Source organism: Dendrobates tinctorius, unplaced genomic scaffold (assembly GCF_039654945.1).
Source record: "Dendrobates tinctorius isolate UK_male_01 unplaced genomic scaffold, ASM3965494v1 ptg000129l, whole genome shotgun sequence".
Classification (NCBI taxonomy): Eukaryota; Metazoa; Chordata; class Amphibia; order Anura; family Dendrobatidae; genus Dendrobates; species Dendrobates tinctorius.
In genome coordinates this window covers 46,271,717-46,289,326 of record NW_027361797.1, presented here as the reverse complement: position 1 = coordinate 46,289,326, position 17,610 = coordinate 46,271,717, and the positions used below count along the sequence as shown (strand labels likewise).

The 17,610-nt window shown below is 44.4% G+C and overlaps 1 protein-coding gene across 5 annotated transcripts in view; it reads right to left on the bottom strand.

Annotated features, from left to right (window-relative positions):
* TRRAP (transformation/transcription domain associated protein) overlaps positions 1-17,610 on the bottom strand; it is a 196,316-nt gene that overhangs the window by 26,694 nt on the left and 152,012 nt on the right. For 4 of the 5 annotated variants that reach the window (XM_073543093.1, XM_073543090.1, XM_073543095.1 and 1 more), the window contains 5 exons: positions 15,771-15,966; positions 14,787-15,052; positions 11,081-11,181; positions 5,618-5,819; positions 4,358-4,522 (listed from right to left, as the gene is read on the bottom strand). In XM_073543093.1, coding sequence (XP_073399194.1) covers positions 4,358-4,522; positions 5,618-5,819; positions 11,081-11,181; positions 14,787-15,052; positions 15,771-15,966 — 930 coding nt within the window. The remainder of the gene's footprint in view (positions 1-4,357; positions 4,523-5,617; positions 5,820-11,080; positions 11,182-14,786; positions 15,053-15,770; positions 15,967-17,610) is intronic. The other variant, XM_073543094.1, reaches the window with a different exon arrangement.

The window sequence follows — 17,610 nt, the reverse complement described above, 5'->3', positions numbered from 1 at the left end:
GACTATGTGGCACTGTGCATTGCTGGCTGCAGAATGGGTTAACTGAGAATCCGTCAGTAAGCTCATTCAGTCAGAGCTTGTAAGTCTTATCTGTGTTTTCTGAGCTCCGCTTAGCTGATTTATGACCACAGATCAAAGCAAAATTTAATGTGCAGAAAAGCCCATAAAAGTTAGCGTCAAAATTTTTAATAAAAGAAACTCAATTGCAAAAATTATTTATTTTTAACCCCAAATACATGCCTTTAAAAAAAGAAAAATATCAGAGTTGGACCGCCCCTTTATGTTACTCTGTTTACAATCTTGGAGCAGGAAGCGGCTACAATGAGCATCTCTCTTTGGAGGACCCAACACATGTAATGCCTTTATTATCCTGTAGAGGTGCTGTAGGCAATCACTTGCTGTCAAATCACTGCAGAACTATAAAAGGGGTAGATTCGTTACTTTTATATTAATGGCTTATCTTTAAGCTAGTCATAAAAATCATAAGGTGGGGGTCCGGCACTCCCGCTGATCAGAAGTTCCCGATGCCGGTGACCGCTGGATGTGCTCAATTGAAGAGCGGATCAACTGTAAAGTGACTGCGACCTGGTACCGCTAATCCTCTATAGAAATAAATGGGAGTGGACTGGACTTGCAGTTCCCCGCTGCGACCCCCCACCGATCTGATATTCTTAGAAAAGGCTACCAATATAAAAGTACCAGACATCCCCTTTAAGGTTACCTTTGCATGTATACATATACAATACATGCTTAGTTTAGACCGTCAAGACTAAGATTTAAAGGGATTAACCAGTGCCCGTCACAGCAATCAGTGAGCTCAGCAGCTCTAGCGAAGAAGATGGCACAAGCTGCTGAGCTCAGTGATTGGCTGCAGTGGGAATGCAAGCTATCCACATCACGTCACCACTTAGCCAAAACCCAGAGGCGAGAGCAGGGGAGCGAGAGTACTATATCCTATAATTATACATTACTGGAATCATTTGGGGTCTACTTTCGCAACAGTGGAAAACCCCTTCAAGTAGACACCTGAGCTTACTTTGAAACTCCATTTCAGAATGGCTGCATAATCCAAATATCAAAATGAACATTGTAGGAGTTCATCAAAAGAATAAAATTGATCTAAGACTCCAAGTGTATTCAGTCTCCATCCACGCAAGCTATCGGACGACTGCAGCTTGTACCGATCATTGTGAGATTGCAGCAAGGAGGAGGGCCATTGAGGTGGTATATATCGGGTTAGGTAAATGGAAATGAGTTTCACTTTTATAAGGACCGCTGCAGCCATTATGACAGATTTTTAAAAGTAAATACAACAGCCTCATCAGGTTTAAGAGCTCTATTTAATAACGCATACAGTTTGTATTGTGAAATCTGGTGAATGCATGTATGCAGTTGGTTAAGGGAAATCGGGTAACAAATCCGCTTTGAAAAGGGATACCAGTGGGACAAAAATGAGCGGCGATCGATATCAAATGTATGGGTGCGTCTTTGGCCAGTGCCATGAAAAAAAAAAACAAAACAGCAACATGCAACGCTTTTAAAAGGCGCCACCTCAGCACGCCCTCCAAACACCGCAAGCTGAGGGTCATTATAGAGCGTCCTTCCCATCATCCGTTCTGTATAAAATGAAGAGGAAGCAGAATATGATCAGCGCTGCAAGATCCCAGCAATGTACGGCACCAAGAAGCAGCACAATGACACCGGCCAGCAAGTCTATAAAACCAGGCCACAATTCCCAGTCTACCTGATGGCGCACAATGGCAGTGCCCATTACCGAGTAATCTTACTCTACATAATTGCAGCTCTAAAGGCAAAAGTATCCTCCGTGAAAGCCGAGACCCCTCTACCGCTGTGAAATTGCATGCCTGCTTAACGAAGGATTAGTGGATGGAGGGATTCATCCGTCGCATATTACGCGCTCCATTACATTTGGGCACTTTAAAGCGCTTTACTACCAGCCCTGTGAATACAGGAGAGCCGGGCACAGCTAGGCAGCCGGAGGGTTAAGGCGCTGATGGAGGTGAGCTATCTGGCAGCCGAGCGTTTTGTCAGGAGCGCCATTCTCCTAACAAGGCTTCATAAAATATGCACAAATTGTGTCACTCGTGAGGCAGGACGCGGGAGTGTAATTTATAACGAGGACAGAGTTGCCGTGGCAACCGGTCATAAAATGAAAAGGGCAGGATTCTTCTCCTTGCAACTTTTCCGGATTCACCGCGGGGAAGGAAACTAACAGTCGCCATAAAAATGGCAGATTGTGGACAAAAAATGAAGAAAAAAAAAAAAAAGTTTGCTACCTTTAGTTTTCTCGTTGTTTTAGGTGACTCTTCAAGGAGTAGTGTAAGATTATTAAAGTGGCTATTCCCCACAATGGATACTTGTCCCATATCATAGGATCGATGAAAAAAAAAAAAAATCTGATTGCCAATGCCACAACTCATTACTAGAACGAGGGTCTGGTGACCCCATCTGCTTAAAGATTAATTCTGACTGATTGTCAAGCAGGAAAAGGACATGTGACTTGCTCCAAAAATTTGAATTTAACACCTTGTAAGACTCCCTGGGCTCCCCCGATTCTGACAATGTTTTCTATTTTGCGCTGTGTCGCTCCAATGCAGAGATAATGACATTTGTTTCTTCTGGAGAGCAGTATGTGAAATCTCTGCTTGCAGGTCAACTGGGCGTTTTTTCAGAGTCTTCACTGGGGCATGTGCTTTCACCCATCCCTCCCAGGCACTGCCAATCACAGCTCGGTAGCTGAGCTAGTGGTCCAGTAGCCTCAGACAATGCCAACCTCTGATTGGCAGTATCTGGGAGAGAGGTGTAAAAGCACACACCCTCAGTGAAGGCTCTGAAGAAGTGCTCGGTTGGTCTGCAAGCAGAGATCTCGCACCTATTGCGCTCCAAAAGCAGCAAATGTGGATATCGCTGCAATGGAGCGACGCGGCATGAAACGGAAAAGATCAGCAGCATCATGAGAGCTTTGCTTGTATAGCGCCATCGTATTCCGCAGCGTTTTACAAATATTGTCATCGCTTTCCCCATTGGGGCTCATAATATAAACTGCACATAAGTACGTCCCGAGTGTGAGAGAAAAACCACCCAAACACGGGGAGAATACACAAACTCCTTGCAGATGTCGACCTTGGTGGGATTTGTACCCAGGACCCCAGGGCTGCAAAGCTACGGTGCTAACCACTGAGCCACCATGCTGCCCATTATACACTCACCCACGTACTTATAGCTACAAATGACAATACGTCAGAGTATTACCTTACCCTATAATCAGACACACACATACACACGTATACATTAACTCAATTGGTGTAATGGAATCAGAGTCCTGATTTCCCAGTCTCCGGTTAGCTGCACAATGCGCAGAACAATTACCGTGGAACATGAGGCAATTTCTTCTCATTTCCATTCGCCTTTATAAAATAATTAGCGAGCACTTACATCCAATAATAAGGTAAAACCTACAACTTAACTCGATTTACAGCAAGCTTTACAGCAAAGCACCACTTTAGTAACGCTACATAAAAATAAAATCTGCCCCCCTACCCTCCCCCCCCGGGACTGTCTACATTACACAGGAGTCACACTGGGGTCCAAGTGATACACGGTAAAAACTGGTGATATGGGTAGTAAGCCGCTGCCACCACTGATGACCGCTTATCTGCCTTAAAGGGAGTCTCTCCGCCACTAGAATGCCTTAGGCTGACACACTCCCTTTAATGTAAAAAATTATGAGGCATGTTGAAATTCATCATGCCCAATCCTTATTCTCATGATATCAGCTTGTGGGAGGGAGAAATGAGACACATCCATAAAAATTACTGAGCAAGTGCGACTGATGTTCATCTCATGTGTATGGGGGGGCACCTAGGTCATCAATATCAGATGGGGGGCCGCCACCCAGCCCCCACCCCAATCCGCTGTTACCAGACCACCAGAAGTACAAGGTGAATGGAGCCGAAACAACGCAGCTCCATACACCGTGTAGTGGCCATGCTTGGGTACTGCAGCTCAGCGACTATTGAAGTTAAATGGAGCTGGATTGCAGTACCCGAGAGCGGCTACCACACAGGAGGTCATTAATATTTTATTATATTGTTAGTTCCTGCTAATAACCCAGCCACGTCAGACATGCTGGGAAACTTTGGACAACTCCGTTAGGATCCGGGTATTACTGACGCCAAGGGAAGCACTGTAGTATCACTGTCCCTGTGCTGCAGAGCAGTGCGATGGTTGTAAGCAGCACGTCAGTCACACACAGGGTTCAAATATCTGGATCCTGTTATAATTCTCCATAAATACGAAAAAAAAAAAAAAAAAAAGAAAAAAAAAAAGCACTTACTTGGCTAATGAGATTTAGAAGAAGTTTGCCTTCCGAGCCAACTAAGCAGGTGAGAAGCTGTGGGATCCAAGCCAACCACTGGATGGGGGGGACCCCAATGCAATATTTGTCTACAGCGTCCGCCAGGGTGTTCTTCTCATCATCAAAGCTCAAGAGCCACAAAACCTACAGACAAAAAGGAAAACGCACTCACTCGTAAGGAAACACTGAAAGACTCCTATAGCGGATGTGATCACCATGGAATGTATTCAAGACACGAGATTCACACGAGAGCCCCTGCGGCAGGTGAGAGGCCGGCAACCCCTCTGTGCAGAAGAAAAACTGAAGGGGATGCAGCACCTTTATTCCGCCTTGGACTTAAGCAATCATTAAATGGGTTTTCCACCTTCAAAAACATTGCCCCACCTGTGTATCCATATGTATTTATTACACTTACTTATATAGTGCATATATTCCGCAGCGCTTTACAAACATTATCATCGCTTTCCCCATTGGGACTCACAGTCTAGATTCCATTATCAGTATGTCTTTGGAGTGTGGGAGGAAACCGGAGTACCCGGGGAGAAACCCACGCAAAAGCGGGAAGAACATACAAACTCCTTGCAGATGTGATCCTTGGTGGGACTTGAACCCAGGCCCCCCAGACTGGAGCCGCCGCTGGGAAGGTGAGAACTTTGGTATGTAAACAGGCCACTGGGGCCATATTGTTTTTGAAGGTGGAAAACCCCTTTAAAGAGAATCAATCAGCAGGTTTTTGCTCTGTCACCTGAGATCAGCATGATGTAGGGACAGATGTGACACTTACTGGGCTGCTTGATGCCGTTTTCATAGAATCTGTTTTCTCTGCTCTAGATGTAGCAGTGCTCAGAGTAGTGTATAACCCCGCCCACAACACTGGCTTCTTGCCACAGGAAGCTGCCAATCAGCGGTGGGGGCGTGGTTTCACAGATTAGCTGGACTGCTTGGCACATGACACCTAGTCCTGCAGTGATAATCTCCTGCTGATAAAACTCTAAATTTTATTGAAACTACAGCACACAGCCTAATAAGTGACACATCACTGGGATCAAGCTCTCTGCCCCTACACCATACTGCTCTCAGATTACATAGTAAAAGACCTGCAGACAGATTCCCTTGTTTGTGACGGCAAATACTAGCGAGGAGGTGAATATTACTTGCGCTTAGTAGAATGCATGATGCCACTAATGTCTCGTTTGAAGTTATAGAAGGCACCAGAACTTATGTCGGACCTAAACTTACTTTGGCCAAATATTTCCTTGACTTGCTCTCATTCTGATGACGGCAGGCATGAAGATAGCAGGTAATGGCCGACACCCCAAGGTGCAGCTGACGCTCCTTGACAAAGATGGCTTCCAAGTAGTCGCCCCACATGGCCCAGGCCTTGACAAGAACATCATGCATTTGCACCGCAGCAGAGAAGGCTTTGTTTGCATCTTCGGACCTTGGGGATGGGGGGGGGGGGTAGAAAAAAAGTCTGTTATGGCCAAAGAGACAACTAAACCATAATTATATAAAATCTTGACAAACTTGAAGGATCTTATTACATAGAAGAACCCGCACCAGTTCGCAGGCGGCCCACCGGCTCGTTTAAAGATCATTACAATGCTGCTTTACTAATTGGCTGCCGGCTACACATAGGGCCGGAAACGCTAAGAAACGTCTTAATGTTCGTTCTGGTCCGTCTGCATTTACAGCTGATTAATTGGACCATTATGAGCTCGTTTATGGATCCTGACTAATTATTTCCCCAAATATGTATTTGCATATTCGTTCTCTAAATGAGGAAGGATTATGAGCGGAAAAGCGGAAAACAAATACATGGGGGAAATGTATAAATGGTGGTAATAAAAGGTTTCAGAATTATTGCTAGGAGGTCTGCATCCATCACAGGCTGCTCCCCTGATGCCGGTATTATATTGGGGAATTGCACTACGAGCCATTGTATTACCAGAATGAGACCATCGGAGATGTTTCCACCCTGAATGGAAGCGATACCGATAATACGAGCTGGGGGAGAATAACGTTTCTTGCCGTCTGCCTGCAGGTGCAGAATACAGGTGTCACGTAAATGAGGTGGTGGTAATGTGCCGCCCGATTCATTCCCTGCCGGCTTGTGATCACAATGGCTCCAGCTGCTGCACGGCCAATTCAGTAGGGTGGGAGAAGCAGCATGAAACAGCCCCCCCAGAGCGGAGCTTCATGGTCTAGGGCGGCCGCTCGCAGGACCCCCTGGTTAACGCTTTATGACCTGGACGTAGATCTCATAGTAGGTGCACGGTAATGGATTAATTGTGATGCAAGGCATCAAATTGACAATTTTAGAAATGTAGTGTAGTTCTTCTGATTTGCCATGTACCTTTCCTCATGTGCATGACCTAAGTATCCATCGTTACAACCACTGATTTAGTGACAGTTAGCTAGTTGCTAGTGGTAGTCACCATGGATACCTAAGCTCCTACAATACCCTGCACATGAGGAATGAGACATAGCTAATCAGAAGAACTATGCTACATTTCTAATTGGAAGTATTTGCTAATATTGATATATTATTACACCTACTACATATTGGCATAGGATCTTGGAGATGGGAATACCACTTTAAGGCTTTTCCCCCATTACCTACATCACTAGCATAAGGCATGGCTATATAATCATTGGGTCTCCCATAGTTTCCAAGACTAAAGGCAGAATAATGGTTCTATGGTGCTGCATACATACCCCTCTCACTTTTTACCCTCCAGACTGTACAGGCGACCATCGCCGCTCCCATTCACATGAATGGCACAGAGCTGGGGTGGATAGCTGTGCAGGAGATGACCAGTTTAAGGGGCGGCCCCGAGTTATGTTCATTCTCAGGACCTTTGTGACCTATTCCAATCAAAGTGATGGCATTTCCTAGCGAAAACCCCTTTAAGATGGGACTTACAAAGGCTGCCTGCGTAGAGACCTCTTTAATTGTCTATAGGCTCTATGAGGACACACATGTGATAGAGGATGACATCCCGTGTTCTGGCCAGTTCCTTCATTAGCCAGGGTGCAAAGCTCTCGGAATAGGCGCCATTGCCTCTGGAGGACGTGTCGTGCATACAAGGGCAGACCACTGATCTTAGTGGGTCATTCTCACCTCCCAGTAGCAGGACCCCTGATCAGATTTTTGCCAGTGGGATCGCCAATGGGGAGAAGTTACCCAAATACACAACTTGTTATTGGTTCTACTGAAATACTTAATTTCTGCACAAAAGAGGAGCCTTTTCCGCCCCAATATGACCAACGCCCCAGCAATGACTAACCAATGTTGGGTTCAATTACATCCGCCCAACACATTAAAGGGGTTGTCCAGCCTTAGGCTACAAGTGGGAAACAAAGAAATGGGGGCACCACCGAAAAAATAATAATTAAGGGGATCCAACCTAGACCTAAATAGTACGTATGTTTGACAAAAAGGAGAGAAAGAAATAGGCCATGAGCAGGGGATCACCCTGAATAGGACATAGCATATATAATACAAATTTTATTAAACACAGCAAACAGCAAAAATTCTTAAAAACATTAAAAATGGTCACAAATGTGACACGTACACAAATAATACAAAGCTCATAATAGAGCAACCCACCTGCTACCAACTATCACCCTCACTGAGAATGATGTCTATATCCCCAGGTCCATGTACACAGGATTCTCAATAGGAGAATTAATAAGCCCACACATAGGTAATATAGAGCATATGAGTCAGAAACACCAATAATATACAAATACAATGAAAAAATGATGCAATTCCAACCCAATAATTACAAAAAACAGTACAAGGGATAATGTAAACCCAAGAAGATGCTGATCACTATGAGGTGTACAAAAAGATAGAAATGCACACTAAATAGACCTCATATATGCGTAGAGGTACCCCAGCCCAAGATCAGGCATAGGGAACATCAAGAACCAGATCAGCCAGACCATTAGGGGCTAGAGAGGGTCTAAGTGGACAGAGAAAATCTCCATAGCCACCCCAAATGATAACCACACATGCAAATCAATACAAAACCCATGAGAAGTGAAGTGGGGTAGGTAGAGCCAGAGACCCGACGCATATCGCCACTCTAGGTGGCTTCGTCAGGGGTACAGATTGGTCCTTTATGTTCCCTATGCCTGATCTTGGGCTGGGGTACCTCTACGCATATATGAGGTCTATTTAGTGTGCTTTTCTATCTTTTTTGTACACCTCATAGTGATCAGCATGTTCTTGGGTTTACATTATCCCTTGTACTGTTTTTTGAAATTATTGGGTTGGAATTGCATCATTTTTTTACATTGTATTTGTATAATATTGGTGTTTCTGACTCATATGCTCTATATTACCTATGTGTGGGCTTACTAATTCTCCTATTGAGAGTCCTGTTTACATGGACCTGGGGATATAGGCATCATTCTCAGTGAGGGTGATAGTTGGTAGCAGGTGGGTTGCTCTATTATGAGCATTGTATTATTTGTGTATGTGTCACATTTGTGACCATTTTTAATGTTTTTAAGAATTTTTGCTGTTTGCTGTGTTTAATAAAATTTGTATTATATATGCTATGACCCATTTAGGGTGATCCCCTGCTCATGGCCTATTTCTTTCTCTCTTTTTTTTGTCTGCCTTAGGCTACAAGTCTGCAGTCATTCAATGAGATGAGGATTCTCTGGTGCTGGTAACAAGGGGCATGTGACAGGCAAGCATACGATTTGCATACATGGGGTCACATGTCAACTAGACGTGCATAGCCTTGTTCAATATAAGTGTATTAAGAGATCCGGACACGTCTAGTCGGAATGTGGCCACAAGTATGCAAACGCATGACCGCCTGCTCCCGGCACAGGACAAGCCTAACAGTGCATAGTGCGCGTGGTGTGAGGATTCACATAACGTGACAGCAGACTTATACCCCAAAACCTGACAAACCCTTTAAATAAAGGAATCAGACGCTGCAAATGTACAAAATGGAAAGCAACTTTATTGCTATTCCGACGGCAGTGAAATAATGGAGCATTGTGGGACGCGGGGCCATTTTCCTCCCCTCTTCGCTGCTACCAATACTTAAGGAAGCATGATGCATAAGCTAATAACTCCGACTGACAGCAAGTCTATTAAAAAGCTAATTAGCCCTAATATTGCAGAACCAATTTTGTTCCCTGCTTTAGTAAGAAAGCGAAGTCAGAGGGAAAAAAAAAAGAAATCCACACACAGGCGTAGTATCTTCCAGACTGGTGGAGGACGTGGCCGGGAACGCCATTACTGAGGGAGCTCGCTGATAAATGACTCACTTTATCAACACTTTCTCTCTCTAACCAGATTTGTCACAAGCCCTTCCTTTTCTTTCTCCGCGCCTGAGCGATCTGTCACACTGACACCGCTGATGACTTTCTTCATACTTGTGCCATCACCTTGCTCACATACTAGGAGGCAGAGAAAGATGCGTGTCCATGGCTGACCTTTATAGAGGACTGGCCCATGGGCGCGCGATCTGCTGTAAGGTCGGACACTCTAGAAAACCAAAAACCCTGGTGTACGGTATGACTTCCGTACGTCTCATCTCCATACACAAGCTTAAAGCCCCCTATACATGACAGACTAACGTCGTCTAAATCCACCATTAATGATGGGGTTGGCAGACAATCTAATGTGTATGGGGGGATGACTGGTGGAGGAGATAAGGATCGGGCATGGGCGATTTTGGACTGCCGATCCTTTTATTCTTCCCGAGACAAGCCACCACCAGAGGGGTCTCGCAGGGGCTCTAACATAGAGAACACAGGAGAGATCGATAAAGCGAGCGCTCCGGTGTATGAGTCAGGTGAAATAGCTGCCAGTCCAAGATGGTCCACCAGCCATCTAAGGTGCATGGGATCTCAAGTGTATGTGCACACGAGACGTATCTGCAGCGTTTTTGGACTGTTGCAGCGTTGCCAGACGTGTCACCCTTTGCATTGCAAAAATTGAAGCAAGCAGGGTAAATTGTGGATTTCAAGTCTGCATCCCAGAAAATTTGCACCGTGCATTGCCGAGACGCACAGGAGACTGGTCCGACAGGTGGCTGTTTTTTCCTAGGGATAGACCTCTCACTCCGGGAAGCCACCAAGGACCCGGCATTACTGATTAATCTCCCGTGCGGCTCGGTCAATGGCGGCTTTTAAAGTAGATTTTTCTCTAAAACGCTGCGACATTTCAAAGCCAACATATCTGGCAGAAATCATGCACTCAGTGTCTGATACACGCTGCCGGTGATACGAGCCTACTAATAAAAACAGTTTATTAAAGAATGTCTTCATGAATTATAAATTGAGATGTGTTCCGGCCCAAAGCTGCTCTAGCGAGACCTTCCGATGCCGTGATTTCTGTACAGGAGAAGGTGTGGATTCAATTCATCACGGACATCAATGGCAAAATACATGGTCCGCTATTCAGGATGGTGATTTGGAAAGGGGAAAAGTGGATCTGACAAAACCAGAGAGGACATTTAGTCATGAGAATCTCTCAGTAGTGCAGCCTCAGGCTTTAGGACTGGAGCTTTGACCAGTATAATATTGCTTGGGATTATACTCAGTCCCCATCTGTGAGTATTGGAAGATGAGCAGCTGTTCTGAGTCGGGTTTTCACTCCCCATCGGTCCTCTGCTGATCAGTTTAATAAGATGTTGATCATTAGAGATGAACATGATGGAAACTCACTTGTTTATTTGAGCAAGGAACATTCCCTTTAGAGCGTAAAACTCGGCCGTCATCTCCTTCGTGAAGTATTTCAGGTTGGTTGATTCTATCACCTCCAAACCCTAAAGGAAGGAAAAACAAAAATCCATGAACTCCAGGTTCCACAACCGAAGCAATTAGAAGATGCCTTGCCAAAGGGCATCATGCTGGGCACAATACTATAGCTTCTATGCAGCGAAAAAACACACTCATTGTCTTGATAATTTGCTTTGACTTCCATAAGTTACTAGGTCTCCTCTATTCTCCTTGTGGAGACCCAGCTGGTACAAGGTAGCAATGCTCCCTAGGAAAAGGTATGTAAATGATCTTTCCTGCAGAACAAAAGAAAAAAATACTGTGTCTATTATCCCCTATAGGTAGCTATCCTGCCAGTATCCTAAATACTACAGAGCCTGGAGCAATGACTTTGGAGAAGACCTATTAGGTCCAGGTGGATCAGAACTTAGGGAAGGTTCAGTGCTTGCAATTTCCAACATCAGGTGCTGGAGAGTGGGGTCTTGTGAACTACCCGACCACATGATTAATTTCAGAATGAGAAGACAGGTCAGACTTTGTCTGCCACAAACAAACATGTCAGAGGTGGATTATCAGCCAAGCACAACCTAAATCCACACTTGTAAAGCTCCCTAGAAATATTACCGTGAAATGGGGCAGAATCCTACAGGGAAAGCGCTGCAGCTAATGGGTCCTTGTACAAGGTTAAATCAGGCTCATCCAATTAACGCTTCAGGATCTTGTAAATTTGGTTTTAAGCAATGTTCCCCCACTGGTTCTTCTTGTTCCATCATCTGACCCAGAATGTGCTTATTGTCTACCTCTGGAACTACTAAACATCGGAGCGGTTTATCCACTTAAACTAATCTGATAATGGTGGGATATCAGAGACGCTTGCGGAGATACTCGCTTCTTTCTTCAGGGATGATCAGGCACAGATGACTTCTGCTGGAGTTCAAGATCATTGAATACTTTACAGTACAACAAAGTGACGCTTTAACCATCGTATGAGACTAGATCTCGGCACCTTGCAAATGAAAATGTGATGATGAATATGAAATTACAGAGCTCATTAAAAGGGGTTGTCTCAAATCTGATCTCCAGGAGCACACCGCTCCCCTGCCTCTCTGTTTCCTGCGTGGCAAGGGTGACAGTGCGCTCCTGAAGATTGAAAGTACAGGCCAATGGCATGGCTGATCAGATCCAGAGAGGGGGAAAGGGAAGGTGAGAGAGCGAGCAAGAGCAAGGGAGAGGGCAAGAGCGAGGGAGAGGGCAAGAGCGAGGGAGAGGGCAAGAGCGAGGGAGAGCGACATTAACTTTGGACTAGAGTTCAGTCGAACCCGCCCTTCCACAGGTCTGCTCATCCCTACTTACAAGCTGTATAGCAAAGCGCTTGCAAAAGCGCACTTCTTGAGAACTAACAGTCACTACAGCCGAGGCGGGTAATTGAGTCAATGAGATATAAATTATATTAAAAATCTCATTGTTCTTGAAAAAAGGTAAATTGCAAAGTTGCTCATTTTTGCAAGCAATTAGCAATTTTCAACCATATACGAATATGAGACAACCCCTTTAGCTAGTCACATAGGAGCTTGTCCTAGCTACAATAGTCATGAATGCTCTTCCTACTGTAAGCCATGAAGCATATTTTGGAGGCTATTGCTTTTATTTTATTTCTTCTGTCTCTAAGGCTGGTTTCACATTTGCGTTTTTTTTCGCGGTAATTTAGCGCTAAATAGCGCATGCGTTTTTTTTTCCTATACTTTGCATGGGATGCGCTTATGTGCGCATACACATGCGTTTGTACGCGTTTTACCGCGCATGCGTTTTTTTGCGGTATGCGCTCGGGCGCACAAAATGCAACTTGTTGCATTTTTTGTGCGTCCGATTTGCCTCAAAAAAACGCATGCGCGCGCAATGCGTTTTTTTACAGCAAGACACCCAATATAAGTCTATGGGTGCGCATATGTGCGCATTGGCATGCTTATGTATGCTTTTTTTTGCACATGCGTTTTTTTTTTGTTAACCATGGAATTTAGGGGTTTGGGTTAGAGTTAGGGTTAGTTAAGGGGGTTTAGGGTTATTGTTAGGGTCAGGGTTAGGGTTAAGTATGGTTTGGTTAAGGGTTAGGGTCAGGGTTAGGGTCAGGGTTAAGTATTGTTTGGTTAAGGGTCAGGGTTAGGGTTAGGGTCAGGGTTAGGGTTAAGTATGGTTTGGTTAAGGGTTAGGGTCAGGGTTAAGGTTAGTTAGGGTTTGGGTTAGGGTTAAGTATGGTTTGGTTAAGGGTTAGGGTCAGGGTTAGGGTTAAGGTTAGTTAGGGTTTTGGTTAGGGTTAAGTATGGTTTGGTTAAGGGTTAGGGTCAGGGTTAAGTATGGTTTGGTTAAGGGTTAGGGTCAGGGTTAGGGTCAGGGTTAGGGTTAAGTATGGTTTGGTTAAGGGTTAGGGTCAGGGTTAGGGTTAGGGTTAGGGTTAAGGTTAGTTAGGGTTTGGGTTAAGTATGGTTTGGTTAAGGGTTAGGGTCAGGGTTAGGGTCAGGCTCAGGGTTAGGGTTAAGGTTAGTTAGGGTTTGGGTTAGGGTTAAGTATGGTTTGGTTAAGGGTTAGGGTCAGGGTTAGGGTTAAGTATGGTTTGGTTAAGGGTTAGGGTTAGGGTCAGGGTTAGGGTCAGGGTTAGGGTTAGTAAAGTCATGGTTTGGGTTAGTGTGAGGGGCCACCTAATGTTGGAAAAAAACGCAAACACGGTAAAAACGCACTAAAAACGCATAAAAACGCTGCGTTTTTTTCATGCATGCTCATAAAAATGCTTGAAAAAAACGCAGCAGTTGTATGCTTTTGTATGCGTTTTTCAATGCGTTTTTTTGCGGGAAAAACGCGCTGCAAAAAAAAGCAAGTGTGAAACAGGCCTAAGCAAACCATATCGGCACAGTATGGCACACCAATAGTTACAGGATATGGGCAACTTTAAAGTAAAACCTGATTTTTTTTACATTAGTAGTTTACCTTTAGTTAATAAAATTGCACTTTTATTAAGTTTTAGACTGCAATCTTAATTTCTTCATTGATTTTCAGACCCCCTTGACATGGAGTTTGCAGCCTGGTCCAAGTTTCATATATTTCTCCAGTGGGAGTGTCTCTCCCTGTAATATAGGCTGTGTGTATCTAGCATGCTCCTGTATTTGTTAGTGCATAGATCAGCACAGCTTCTATCCTGCATCTATTTCCTCACCATGTGCTTTTCTCCTTTTATAAAGCCTGCATTCTCACCTTTTCCTGAAACTCAAACAGACACTTTGCAGCACCATAATGGAAGAAAACACATTAATTACGACCAATTAAAAATTTACTTAAAACAAAGCAAATTATCAGAACTTGTTTAACTGCTTCCGGACCGCACACAGACATTAAAAGTCCAGACTGTTCAGCTCCTACTCTGCAGTGATGTTCTGTAACATTATTGCATGCAACTGTTTAGCTCCAATGGTCAGAGAAGGCAGGAATGGTTTATTACCGTAGGTGCCTTCCCCATTGCTGTATTCCTGCCCTGCTGACAAAGGAAATGATCTGAAAATTAAAATACTGAAAGAGGAACACCTCAAATAAAGTCACAGTGCCTCTAAACAGGAGCATAGTTACTTGTAATTTGCAATTATAACTCAATTGTTGAATGGCTTACCTGCATGCATTCGTTCTTTCCCATGACTCCAGCTAGCTGAAGGTAGCACTTGACCTGCTGTCGGATCTTCTGGAAACAGTCCACAATGGGCACAGTTGGGATGGTGTGGATGCGGCTCAGGATATCCAGTGCAACGTTCACCAGTCCTTGCTTTCTGGCGATCTTGCCATACTGGATGATTGCAGAAGCGGAGGCATGCACCCCTAGCATTGCGTTGTTGGAGCTCGGGTCGTGTTGAGTGCTGTTGTCATAGGCGTTAACTATAGCTATCAAATTTACAAGTGATTACCAGTCATTACTTTACGAGATAGGGGAATTGTGATACATTAGGCAGCATATAAGATAAAGCGATAATTGGTAGTGCAGATCTAGAAGCAAAACAAACATACACAGCAGAAGAACGTCAATGGAACCTAATAATTTGGCAGGACCAGCCCGCCATCTAACATAATGGGTTGCCTCGACATGTCTACCCCCAGCACACATCAGTTTTCAAAATCCACAATCCTCTATTGGACTATAAACAGCTGACACCAGAAGTGACAGTGGCTTGTTCATCTTTTCCCATTGAGACTAGTGTATGCTCACTAGTGGAGCGTGCATGTGTCTGGGGTGGGAGAAAAGGCTGTGTTCTGACATTGTAAGATTGGCTTATGGGTCACCAGATTTCACAATACAAACTGCATTTATTATTAAAGAGATGTTATAACTAATGAGACTGGTGTACTTACACCAGACATTCACTTTAGAACGGCTGTATAATCCTGGCACTATAATGAGCTGTAGCTCAACATAAAAATGTTTATTGTACTAGTAAGTGGTGGAAACGTTCAAAAAGGTTTGCACAGAAATTATGAGTTTCAAAGTAAGTACACCAGTCTCATATATAGGATATCTATTTAATAACATATGCAGTTTGTACTGTGCAATCTGGTGCGAGATGTGCTTTATTGCAAGTAGTTAGAGATCCTCTACAGTACCCACCTTGGTAATGGTGCTGCCTCCACATGAAGATACTGCTCCAGTGCGACAGGTCATCAGACACGATCGGCAGCCTGTTCCTCCAGGTTTTGACTACAGTTTTCATATCATGGAGGCTGTTGCTTCTGCCTAAATTGGTCGGCTGCAGTCCAGCATTAATCTGAGCGGCCTCTTGAAGTTCAATAATCTGCTGTGCTGCCTGAAACACAAAAATAAGTCAGATCTGAAACCAGAGAGAAGGAACAAAGATGACAACACTGGGCCGTGTATACAAAATGTGCTCAAATGTAGATCCAAAAATCTAAATAGCTAACAGAGGAAGGAGGTCCTCTCCATCTTCAGCCGGGTGTCGACAAGTTGGAGAGGATCACCTTCAGCTGGGAGTCGACAGGTCGGAGAGGATCACCTTCAGCTGGGAGTCGACTGGTCGGAGAGGATCACCTTCAGCTGGGAGTCGACTGGTCGGAGAGGATCACCTTCAGCTGGGAGTCGACTGGTCGGAGAGGATCACCTTCAGCTGGGAGTCGACTGGTCGGAGAGGATCACCTTCAGCTGGGAGTCGACTGGTCGGAGAGGACCACCTTCAGCTGGGAGTCGACTGGTCGGAGAGGACCACCTTCAGCTGGGAGTCGACTGGTCGGAGAGGATCACCCTTAGTTGTGCGTCCACTGGTCGGAGAGAATCACCCTCAGCTGGGCGTCCACTGGTCGGAGAGAATCACCCTCAGATGGGTGTCGACTGGTCGGAGAGCATCACCTTCAGCTTGGAGTTGACTGGTCAGAGAGGATCACCCTCAGCTGGGCCTCCACTGGTCGGAGAGAATCACCCACAGCTCAGCGTCCACTGGTTGGAGAATCATCCTCAGCTGGGCGTCAACTGATCGGAGACAATCACCCTTAGCTGGGTGTCCACTGGTATGAGAGAATCATCCTCAGCAGGGAGTCCACTGTTTGGAGAGAATCACCCTCAGCTCGGTGTCGACTGCTCAGAGGGGATCATCATCAGCTGGGTGTCGACTGTTCAAAAATGATTACCTTCAGCTGGGTGTCGACTGGTCGGAGGGGATCAATAACAGCTGTATACACTGCATGCCAGTCCATTTTGGCTAATCCACAAGGCAATAGATACGTTATCCTTATTCATGAAACCAATTATTTCAAATCCACTTACACTGCCTACTGAGGCTCCACCACAGACAGAACAGTAATGGAATTTATTTCACTGTCTGAAAACCATGGATATAAAAAGTAAACTTGAAAAAAAATCAAGTAGAAATCTTGCAGATAAGCCCACGGGATCATCTACTGATCTTACATTTTTTTTTTTTTAATTTTTATTACAGGCAGGTTAAAAAGGGGGAGGCGCCTGCTGCAGTCAGTGGTCTTACAGCAACACCCAGTACACCCAGGAGGAAATACACATTTCTCAGTTTAAATTTTAATACCAAGAAAATCAGGAATTTATGGAAGAGTTTGGATGTTCCTTTTTATCATGCGTGCATTTTTCATGTTTTAGTGTTCTTCTAGCAACTTACACAATCCCCGTAAATTGTGTACTTATTACATAATTGGTGCAATACCGCACACAGTACATGGGCAAGGATGGCAATATTTTTTATGAAAAAAGAAAAATATATTAAAATAACATGCACAATTTTTCTTAATTTTGGACAAACCAGAGTCTATTATATTTTTTAAATATTACTTTGAAATTATGTTCCTTTTTTGATATTGAACCTTAGACGAGGAAAAACTGAAAGCGATTCCTTCTGGACATAAAAATAAAATAAAAAAAGATGATTTGGAGGTGGAGGTGACACTCTTCTGCACATCCCATTAACATA